The sequence below is a fragment of the Diospyros lotus genome, unplaced genomic scaffold, assembly GCF_014633365.1.
Source record: "Diospyros lotus cultivar Yz01 unplaced genomic scaffold, ASM1463336v1 tig00010860_2, whole genome shotgun sequence".
NCBI classification, from domain to species: domain Eukaryota; kingdom Viridiplantae; phylum Streptophyta; class Magnoliopsida; order Ericales; family Ebenaceae; genus Diospyros; species Diospyros lotus.
Window position 1 is genome coordinate 17787 of NW_026267113.1, and position 12139 is coordinate 29925.

Below are 12139 nucleotides of genomic sequence, written 5' to 3' on the forward strand. Positions count from 1 at the left end.
TACTGAAATATTTTTCTGAATACAAGGGATCTCACACAATGTGTAAACATGATAATTCCGATAGATATAAATTCTATCAGGAAAAGAATAAATAATTATCCACAATACATTTCATCTCAAAATGAGCAAGATAAATATTATCTATAAAAGATTGATATTATCCATAACAATCTTAGTCTTAGTTAAATTAAGATTAATCAAGATAAGTGTTATCTTCAATAATTATAATCATGGAACATTTTTAATTACTTTATATTTCTCTATAAATAGGTAAGCACTCGCTCTAAAAAAATTACGTCTCTGATATTGGTGTAAATACTATTCTACAACTTTTATTACTCTCAGTGTTTGATTTAAATATCAAAATGTTTGCGTAGAGACTCTCCCACACCCTCTTATAGTTTTCTTCTTTATAAACTAAGATGACTTGACGATGACATTTTCTAATTAAATAAATTTATTATTATATCTTACACTTTATATTCTATTTCTTTTAATTTTTGTATCTTATATGCGCATGCAAAAAGATTTACATTCACGAAAAAATCAGGGGAACGGAGAGGCTTCCTTATGGATGTCGACCGATTAGTCGCTGCTGCCTGAAGATGATAGGATCGGAGAAGGAGCCGAGCAAACAACCAGATTTTGAAGGTACGGAGTCAGCCCATTTTGGGTCCAAATAAGTGAGCTGGTTGTAATGAAAGGTGGATCTAGCTTAGCTTAGCTTAGCTTAGTCAAATTTTGACTCATTTCGTGGTTCAACGGATTGAAATAAAAATTGGCTACGTTAAGGGTACAAATTAAATAAGGACAGTGAAGAGGTACGGGAAGGGATGGTTTAATTCCTCTATTTATTTATTTGTATATTTTTTAAGTAAGAATTTTTTTACATTTATTTTAATTTTAAATGAGTAATTAGGATTCATTTTAATAAATGTTCAAATAGATTTTATCTCTTACTCAAAATATAGATTTCTCATAATTATTTTAATTTTAAATGGGTAAAAGTAATATTCATTTATTAACTCTATAATTATCTAGATATAACAATTAATTTATCTATAGTGGAAGAGCATATCGATTAGTCTATGGGCGACTTGCAAAAAAGAAAATCAATTAAAGGTGCAGGTGACCTCTTGTATAGACCTTCCAATATTTAAGTTAGTATCTTATTTAAGTGTATAATGTAAAGAAAATAGAGTTGTAGTCACTGTAAAATTCTAAAGATACTTCAATTAGAGGAGGTGAGAGTTCTTCTATATATAGAGATGATAATACTAAAAAAATCACATTATTCAATGAGCATGTCAGATGTCTTTCCAAATTTATAGGCAAACACATTGGAGATAGGTTTGACTTGTTCTTTATAGTCTCATGTCATTAATATCTAGAGATAAGATTTTTTTGAATTTTTGAGTCTCTTAAAATGATTTCTCGCATTATTTGGAGAGAGGCTTCCAAGTTTGGGTGTCTCGTGAGAGTCTCTTGAATAAATGTCTTATTACGATTGAGTGATTTATGAAGTTCTCTTGGAAATATCCATTGGTGACATCGAGAGAGACTTCTAAGAGAGGTCACTCATCTCCTAATAGGAAGTCAATCGAGCCTTAATTTGAGGTAACTGGTTTTTTGATCACTCTAGTTTCTTAGTCAATTTGATTTCTCGGTCATTCTGATCTCTCGATGGCTTTGTAACTCTCTTTGTTTAGACTTGGGTTCATCCTTAAACGTAACAAATCCATTATTATCTTGAGTATGAGAGTTAAATTTATTAAAATTATTATCTATAAATAAGTATTCCTTATATAGTTTTGATTGACCACGTCTAAGCAATATAGAAATGTTATGATGAGATTATTAGGGTTATGTTTTTTGTGCAAGTTTATGACTTGATTAATTATTGTGTAAATAGGCTAGGTAAAACAAATTGAATTTAAATTTTTGATAATAATATTTGTATATTAAATTTTGACACTCAATTTTAATATTGAAATAATTATAAGGAACAAACAATACTTCTTCAAAAATTATAAAGGATTTACTTATAATTATAAAAAAATTAAATATACTTCATAAATTAACTATGATAATTTATAAAGAAGTATTGTTAATTGCTTAAAAATATACTTATAATTCTTTGAACATTAAGATTAAATGTCAAAAGTTAATGTACAAATATATTATTGTTTGATTTTTGTCTCTTCTTGTTAGTATTTTTTGTGTATATTGCACGTGATTTGATTGTAACAAAATATATGAATCTTTTAACTAATAGATATTTTGTAAATTGTATAAGATCAATAAACAATAATACGTAATTTGATCCATCTCTTTAGTGTTGTTGTTTGTCACTAGTATAAGAATTAAAAGCATACTTAATTTTTATACCATCAAAATTACAACAACATTGTTATACGTCACGAGTAAACAATATTAATTGCTTTCATTCATCTCATCTTAATATTTAAAAAAAATAATAATATAATTTACAATTTTATTACTTGTACATAAAAGGTTATCAATAATTTTATAGAAACCATATACCATAGTATTTTGACAATTAAAAATATTGCTATATTTTGCTACCATCTTCTCTCTCATTTTTTCGACTGCCTTCTCTCTCCTCTCTCTCATCTTCCATTTGTCACCTCTAACAATTGTCTCTTGTCGACTCGTGTTTGTTGACTTCATATTTATCAACTGGTTTCTTGTTATTTAGAGGTTGCTTGGCTTATTGATTTTTTTATAACTTTTAAGTTATTTAGCTTCCAAGTTAAAAGTTAAGTAACGTTTAAATTGACAATGTGTTTGAATAAATGTACTTTTAAAGTATCAATTAATATTTATGTGTTTGGTTTAAAAGAGCTGATAAGTTATTAAAATTTGACAAAAAAACTAAAATATACATGATGTAAAATTTTATTATTATATATTAATAAATTATACATAATTATTAAAAATATATTAATACAATATTATTATATATAATAATAATATATATTATTTTGTGTTATATATATATATATATACCCTACACGCAGCGATGAAGAGCAACGGTCGATGGCTTGTGTGATAGCGTGACCCAACAACTAAATGGCGATGGCAACCCAGCTGGACGACGGCGATGACGAATCTAGAAGAGGGGTGACGGTGGTAATGGGTCTGGACAAGGGGCGACGGCGATAGTTGCAGCGGCAATAATATTCACTTCTGATATAGGGGAAGAGAGCAAGAGAGGAGGAGAAGATGTAACTTTTGAGGGCATAATAGTATTTTCGTCGGTCAACGGCAGTAATCTTATAGCGTTTTTTGTCAAAGGTTTTATAAAAGCTATTGCAATTGCTGATAAGTTACATAATTTTTAATCTGATTATTATTGTCAAACACTTCGTCATAAGATGCCATAAAACGTATACGCTGTAAACGTATACGCTGTATAAGCAGTTTATAAGTAATCAAACTGCTAAGCGAAACAGCCTAAGACCCCGTATTTTTTTTTTAGATAAATTTAAAGAATTCTCCTTTGATACAAGTTTTTTCTTAGGCAATCTCTTTCCTTCCCCCCTCCCTCTCTCTCTCTCTCTCTCTCTCTCTCTCATCTCGGTCGCTCGCTCGCTCGCGGCAGCCATGGCCATGCCTCAGCAGCACAATCAGTTCCATCAACAAGCTAAAACCTTGCGGTAAGTCAAATCTATCGTAATATTCAGAAGCCCTAACAATCGAACTAATTGCGTACACGTATCTTATTAATCACTTGTAGGTTTAACTTTCCTGTTTCTTCATTTGGTTCCAGAAATATGTACAACATCGAAGCTCAGATTCCACCACCGGTCGCCTACTTCAATGGCTCGAATCTTCCCGATCATCAGCCCCAACATCCACCGTACATCCCTCCCTGTGCGTTCTCTCTCTCTCTCTCTGGCGTATTCCTTCCCAAGTTTGAGTTTGACTGGTCTACTGATTCGGTTCAGTCGGTTCAATTTGGTTTCAGTTCACGTGGTCGGGTTCGCACCCGGTCCTGCTCCAGACCGCAGTGACGGTTTGCGTCCGCCAGAGCAAGATTTTTTGGAGAGCAATTCACAGATATCTTCCGTGGACTTCTTGCAAGCCCGGTCGGTTTCGACCGGTTTGGGTTTGTCGCTCGACAATGGTCGATTGGTTTCTTCTGGTGAATCGCCTTTTCTTGGCCTTATTGGCAATGACTATGACCGGGAGTTGCAGCGACAGGACGCTGAAATTGACAAATTCCTCAAAGTTCAGGTCTGTCTCCAATGCTCTAATAGATGAGGGTTTTTTTTTTTTTTTGGGGGGGGGGGGTTCTTTTTGCTGCAATCTGAGAGTGTTTTCTTGTAGTATGGATCTTCCGTGGGCTTAAGTTCAAATTTTTTGAGCTGTAGTTCGATCATCTTTGTTTCCATGCATACATCAACTTTATTTGTTATTATGTGTTTAATTTTTTTTTTGCCCAAGTAAACTGTCACGACTCAAGAAATCGAGTAATAGGCACGCACACTTTTGCTAATCTTTATTAATACTTTTGTTATTTTATTAAAGGGTTTCAAAACCTTGAATTGCAACAATCTTAGTAAACAAAACCAGATCTTGGAAGCCAAAATCAAATCTTTGCATGCCAAATTATTATATATATATTTTCTTATCACATTCTTAAAAGTATAAGCTTAGAAGATATTGTGCAATTAATGACAAGCTTCTACATCTCTCGGCTAGCTTAAAAATACATAGTTGACTTGAGTCTAACAAGGAGACATAAAGAAAATTTATATAATATATAAGATATAATATATATATTATATCATGTGTATACAAAACTAAACAAACCGTTAATTTGCTTCTGATACACAAAAACATATATATTTATGTTAAAAGTAAATTACATTACTAGTTCCTAAACTTTGCACTCTATAATAAACTGATCACTGTACTTTAATTCTTATTATCACAACCACTGAACTTTATTTTTTTTTTATAATTCACTCCATTTTTGATTTTTTTATTAAATTATGTTAACAAAAACTGACATAGTATTCATAACATAAACCCCAAAATCACTTAATGTTAAAATTAACATAAACTCTACAATCAAGTGTCAAATCCCCAGATTTGACAAGGGTCCGTGCAGGTATATTCAGGAATGAAGAAGAATTTAAAGGGGGAGAAAGAGAGAGAGATTCATATCATTCATGTCATAATTTCCCATTCTCTGCCTGTGGCCTTATATAGCCTCCAGCTGGAGTACAACCAATCGGGAATGTACACCCGGTGAAGTATGGCTGCTCCTAGCCAACTAAGTACAACCCTCACAGCATAAAAGGAAATTACATTTACTGTCCTACCCTTAGGAATGTCACAAATACCGCCCCCCCCCCCCCCCCAAAAAAAAAAAAAAAAAAAAACAAAGAAAAAAAAACATTTCTTATCCTCAAGAAATTACAAAAGTAGGGCAACTCGGGGGAATTGTTTGAGAAGATCAGATAGGTATTCCTAGGTTGTGTGATTAGGGTGCAGGTGGCTCCACTACACCAAGACTTGGGTCAGGGGGTAGGGAATTTTGATAGATTACTCTCTTCTCCAACACTGCAAGCGGCTCCACTTTTTCTAATGAGTCTTCTCTATAAGAGGGAGGTCCAAGCTAGTCAGATCAATAGGCCCCATGAATTTTTTTAACAGGGAGATGTGAAAAACAGGGTGGATCATCACTCCTTTCGGTAACTACAGCTTGTATGCCACCTTCCCTACCTTGGCCATTGTAGGAAATAGTCCATAATACATGGGATTTAACTTTGATGTAGGGGTTTGTCACAGCCCTAGGGTTTGGCTAGGGTTGTGATAGGAATTTGGAAGGATTTAGGGAAGAGAAAGTAGAAAGGGAAGGAGATTTAGAACTGAAACAAAGAGAAATGGGGAGGAAAGAGAAGAAGAACCGAGAGAGAGAATTAAGAGAGAGAATAGAGTTTGAAATTTCAATTCATCAATTCAAGCATATCCAATAAACTCCTAACAGCAGCCTTATATAGGCATCATTGACTTCTAACAGCCTAACCACTTGCTAACAATATATCCTAACAGTTATTATAAACCTATTACAAGATTACCCCCCTTTTATTATATTCCTATTACAACATTGACCCTCCTATACTCCTAGGTACATGACAATTCCCTCCGCCTTAAAATGTTTCTTGTCCCCAAGAAACTTATTATTGTTGAGTTGCTCTTTCTTCATCCAATTCCAACCTTTTCTATTTGCTTCATTCGTCTTTCCTTCTTTCTCCTCTTAGGCCTCTTCTTCTTTGTTCTTAAGTTTGCAAGATCCATCCCAAACATAATTTGGCTTAGAGCTACAATAGAAGCAACTTGATTGGCCTCAATGATTTCAAGTTCAAATCTGTGAGTGCTTGATGAAATAGGAGACCCAAGCTGCAGAAGGTGCTTGTCCCTAAGCAAGTTCCTCACCTGGAAGAAATTTGAAAGGGGCAGAGGAAAGGTGGATTCAATCTTGAATGGATTATTAGCTGAGTTAATTTCTACTTGAAGATGTGAATGTTGCTCAATAATCGGCTTCCTTTCAACATGACCACTCAAAATTGTCACTTCTGGCTGCTCCAATACCAAGAAATCCAGACCCTTAATGTCCTCATATGGAGGTTTTCCAACAAACAAACCATCTGCCCCTGTCGGTAATTTAGCGACATCTTCTTTTTGTTTCTCAGAATATTCCCGAAGCTCACTCTCAACATTTTTATTCTCCACTTCAGCAACACCTTCTTCTTTTTGCTCACCAGAATATTTCAGAAGCTTGCTCGCCACAACTTCCTTCTCCAATAATCTTCTGTTACAAAAATTCAATCCAGGCTTGTTATTATCCGAAACCATAGGCAATGGAAAAGTATCATTAGAAGCTCCACCATCAATTCCATTTCTGATAAAATTCTGATTTGGAACACCATCCGATCCTTCCATCCTTGCTCTAATCACCAGAGGTAACGGATTGGCTTTAGCTTCCTCGATCAGTTCCTCAAATGCTGCCTTATTAATCTGTTCATCACAGATTCTCTTTGGATAATGCCATTCACCACCAATATCATCACTAATGTTGCATTCCTCCTTGATAATTCTGTTGGAATCGGTACACTTCTTCCACTCCACATTGGAGATAGGTAGTGAATCCGCTTCTCGACTTCTTGCTTTCTCCTTCGGCTGCTCCATTTTAAGGTAGTCTTCTTTGTTAAAACTCCCATGATAATCCTCAAAGTATTCGGCGGAAAACCTGTAATGATACTCCTTAGATAGTATCATTGCAAACTCTTGCAACTTTTCACGTATCATTTGGTCGAATTCTTTGCTCGATTCATGTACCACACTTCTTGTTCCTTTGTCCAATTGGCTGATCCCCATCTCCAACTTCTTTTCCCATGCATAAGGCTTCTGGCCAAACTTCCCCTGATGTCTATCTCCAGCTGAACATGCAACATCCTTTTGCTGCAAGTTAGGTTCCCATGGTCTCATGCAAGCTTTGTTTGTCATGGCAGAAATTTCACGACTGCAGCAGCTGAAGTCTGCTGGTTTCGTCGCTGTTGTGAGGCAGTCTTTGATCCCACCAATTTGGCCACGTCACCTTTAATTATCAGCTGACACACACCTCCTCTTGCGTCGGAATCAATTCCGAGATTTACTCAAAAATTTCCTTGTTGCTTCTCTGTCTCCAATGCCTAACTCTCTGGAATTGTTGGAATTGCACCCGAAGAATAAACCGAAGGCTAAGGAATTACTCTCAGAGTCAGTTGAAACACGTTTCCGATTGGCCTCGGAGATTCGCTTGCTCCTTTTCACCTTCAAATTCAAACGAGAGGTTATCAGAAATTCGGTATCGCCAAAGCCGCCTGGCTTGTTTCGCCACCACGATTGCTGGACTTTGCAACTTCTTGTGATACAATTGGCTCAGCTCAACCCCTTACAAATCGCGCGCTCTGTGATACCTTTCGATTCAGAATCACCTGGGCTGTTCGTTTCCTTTGATCAATTGTGATGCAACCAACAGAATTCTCTGGAATTGAGAATCGATGGTTGCAGTAATCTATGAATTGGCTCCCAAATCTGTTGAAATTGCTTCGCCCATCCACTTCAAACAAACTTACTGCAATTCGCGGCTGAGCGTCAACCTTCTGCTCGCTTCACCCAATCACTTCTCTGAAACGCCTTTGGACCAGCAACTCGCTGATGTTCAATAGTGGCGTAGGAACTTGCTTCTCATTGTTAACTTCCTAATTTGCGTCAATTTCCGAAGTATGCTTCACCTTCACACGTCTTCAAATCTAGGCTGAGATTAGCAATGTTTCTAGCCACGAAACTACCGCTGCGCCACTCGAATTCGCCTTCAATTTCAACTCAGTATTTCTGTGGACCTCTCCTAGCCTGCATCGTCTTCACTTTCGAACCGAAGTGGCTTTGCTCGGTTTTGCTTTTCAATTCTGAGTTTGCTCTACTCGGCGAGGCCTTCCAAATCCAAGTTCAATTCTGACTTCAGTTGGTGCTTCTTCCCCGAGGAGCGTTGCCTCCAATATTCAAGTTGCAGTGGATTACGGAACCTTTTCCGTCTGCTGTTCCCGACTTGCAACAGCCGCGACCCTCCCAATCACCGTCCGACCATCGGCTCGTTTATAGACTTCACCTGAATTGCTTCATATAATCGCCAAGGAAAACGCCTGGTTCCAACAGAAAAACTATCCGCTCACCTCCAATCACCAACTGCGAATGCTCCTATGTTCGCGTCGCCTCCGTCGAAATCGCTGTTCACTCAACCACCTGACCTAATCACCTTCAAATTTCGAACTGAAATTATAGCCAACAAATCGATCGAAATTCTCCTATTGAAATCGCCTGGGTTGCTCGCCTACTAATTCTGATTAGCTGAAATTGCTCCAAGAGTTCTTGGAAGCACCGACGGAACGGCCCTAGCCAAGTCGATTTCACATGCCTTCACAATCTGGACCGTAATCCAGATTCTCAGCCGAGAATTCCTCCGACGAAATCACTGAGGCTGATTTAACCTGCAAAATTTGAACACATATTGCTAGAATTCACAACTTGAATGGCCGACTCTCTTCAAATCGAATCAAATCACAGCCAAGGATTGGTTGCTCTGATACCAATTGTCACAGCCCTAGGGTTTGGCTAGGGTTGTGATAGGAATTTGGAAGGATTTAGGGAAGAGAAAGCAGAAAGGGAAGGAGATTTAGAACTGAAACAAAGAGAAATGGGGAGGAAAGAGAAGAAGAACCGAGAGAGAGAATTAAGAGAGAGAATAGAGTTTGAAATTTCAATTCATGAATTCAAGCATATCCAATAAACTCCTAACAGCAGCCTTATATAGGCATCATTGACTTCTAACAGCGTAACCACTTGCTAACAATATATCCTAATAGTTATTATAAACCTATTACAAGATTACCCCCCTTTTATTATATTCTTATTACAACATTGACCCTCCTATACTCCTAGATACATGACAGGGTTGTAGAAAAAAGCTGTTGTTGGAATCTTTTGAGCTTCAAATAGACCATGTCCCTCACCTCAAAAGTTATCTCACTCCTCTATTTGCATTTGCTTCATCTGGTTCTGTGCTACCGTTAACTCTTTCTTTATAACCTGCAATGCCTCTTGTCTTTGTTGCAAGTACTAGTCCGCCGCCATTTTAGTACTTGAGTATTGCATGATAGCAGGAATTAAGGGTGGCTTATATCCAAAGAGGGCCTCAAACGGGGATCTCTTTAAGGAATGGTGGAAGTTTGAGTTGTACCACCATTGGGCTAGTAGCAGTCACTTGTTTCACTTTTTTGGCTTAGAAAAGCAAATGCATTTGAGGTAAGTCTCTAGGCATTGGTTCACTCTTTCGGTCTATCCACTAGTCTTGGGATGGAATGCTCTTGACATGTGCAACCCCACTCCCAATTGCTTGAACAACTCCTTCAAAAAGTTGCTGGTGAATATTTTGTCCCTAACCAAGATGATAGATAGTGGCAGCCCATGTTTTTTCACCACATAATCTAATAGCAGCCTTGCTACCTCTGGGTCTGTAAAGGGATGAGCCATACTTATGAAATGGCCAAATTTAGTCAGTTTGTGTAACATTCCAGTATTTTGGAAAAAATTAAATTTCTGAATTTGAGATGATTTATCTATTATTTATTAGAGATTTGTGGATTTGAGGAATTTAATGGAGGAAATTAAAATTATTGTGTTTTTGAATAGGGAGGTGATTGAAAGTTTTTGGAAATTTTTAGGGTCTAAGCATAATTCTGGAAACTGGAAGTTGGATTGGTATAAAATTAATCTTTGCGTATATATAAGTGAGAAGGTTCATAACATGGTGGTCACATGCGCTAGGTGAGGGTCTCCGTCAGCAGGTTGCGGGTTCGAGCTTGTGGGAAGTTGGAATTAATTTCCAACACAAGGGGGCCGAAACGGTGTCGTTTCGGGAGAGGCGCGGTGTGCGCCATGTGCGCTGACTGTGCGGCCCTGCTGCGCCATGTAAGGCCCTGCGTGGCCCTTGTCGCTCCATGCATCTGCTGTTGTGTTGCCACCTGCAATCTTCTTGATTTTTTTTATTTTTTTGCACAGTATTCTAGGCATTTCTCTAGACATTTTATGCCTACAACATGGATCAACTAAGACCAAGTAACACCCCTAAAGCCTTTGCAACCTTCCTCTTGAAGTGAGATTATAAATTGAAAGATTGTGGCTAAAGTTAATGGGTCAAGGCAAGGCTATATGCTAGGGATTAATTTATAGAGAATTGTAGGTTATGATGAAGTTTGCAGTGGCCTTTAGAAACCCAAGAAACCCCCCTGCAATACATCAAAGCTATTGGAAATTGGTATATAAAGCAAAGAAAGCCAAATTCAAGCTATGGAATGATTTGGAGAATTTGACGTATGCTTGAGGAAAACTGACATTCTTGTTGCAAGTTTAAGGATCAAAGGTAAGTAAGAAAAGCCTAAGTTTGGGTTGAAGTTAATTGTAGTAACACCTATTTTGTAATAGTTCTTTCTGACCTATTATGCAAAATTAGGGACCTTGAGGCATGATTTCAATGGTCCTGTTACTTTGGGAAGATTTAAGGAACATCAAAGGGGATTATAGAAAGCTAGAAGCAATTTTGGTATGGGTTAATATGTTCTTTGTGCAGATTACATTATCATGACTTGCATATGATGATAGGAGAGTGCCTAGGCGTGAGGATATGGATTTGGGACTAAACAGAGCTCGTGTTAGGGTTAAGGGAAAATCATATGGGGCCACCAAGAGTCCGGGATGGATGAGGTGGATGAGCCTGCATGCATGATTTATTTCATATTTGTCATGAACTACGATTTACTATTTTACATATTACCTTTACTAGGTCTTAGGACTCACTCCTTATAACTAGCCATATGGATAGCTTGGGGCCTAGCAAAGGGAAAGCGGTAATAGTGGAAGGATTGCAGGTGGACGCGGTTGATGAGCTATGAGAGGACTTTTGTTGTTTTATGGGTTTCATGAGTGTTTTCCTGTTTTGTATTAAGCGTGTGTGGGACAAGCAAATTTTGAGTTGAACATGGGATTTTGAGTATTTTGTTGAAGTATAACTTTGCTTTGGAAAGTTGCGCTTCCATCCCAAGGCCTTGTAAAGCGTGTGCCTTAATTGGAACTCAAGTGCCCTCCGTTGCCTATTTTTCTTTTAGGGCTTGAGTTCTCGGCGAGCGAAGGGCAGTGAAACTTGGATCCCACCTAAGGTGCCTAAACTTGTGAGGGCATAGTCGACCTTTAATTTGGTTGGTGGCCGTGGTTGTAACTGTGGGTTACGGTGGCACCCTGGAGGTGGGACTGGGGGCGCCACAGTTTGTTAATCACTACTAACACGACACTCTTCCTTTCTGACTTAGGCAAACCTTCCATGAAATCTATAGAAATTTGCTGCCACGCCTAATTCAAGACATCAAGTGGTTGCAGCAGGCCTGGATAAGGGACCTGCTCATGCTTACAATGCTGATAGATAGGGCACTGAGCACTCCAGCACATATTTGGTCACATCCCTTTTTTTCCCAAGCCAGTAAAACAATTGCCTTACCTTGTGATAAGTGAC

At 37.5% G+C, this 12139-nt stretch overlaps 1 protein-coding gene across 1 annotated transcript in view; it reads left to right on the plus strand.

Annotated features, from left to right (window-relative positions):
* Nucleotides 1-3528: 3528 nt before the first annotated feature.
* Nucleotides 3529-12139, plus strand: part of LOC127793453 (probable BOI-related E3 ubiquitin-protein ligase 3) — a 36030-nt gene continuing 27419 nt past the window's right edge. The window contains exons 1-3 of the mRNA XM_052324181.1: nt 3529-3680; nt 3794-3897; nt 3992-4260. Coding sequence (XP_052180141.1) covers nt 3628-3680; nt 3794-3897; nt 3992-4260 — 426 coding nt within the window. The 5' untranslated portion in view covers nt 3529-3627. The remainder of the gene's footprint in view (nt 3681-3793; nt 3898-3991; nt 4261-12139) is intronic.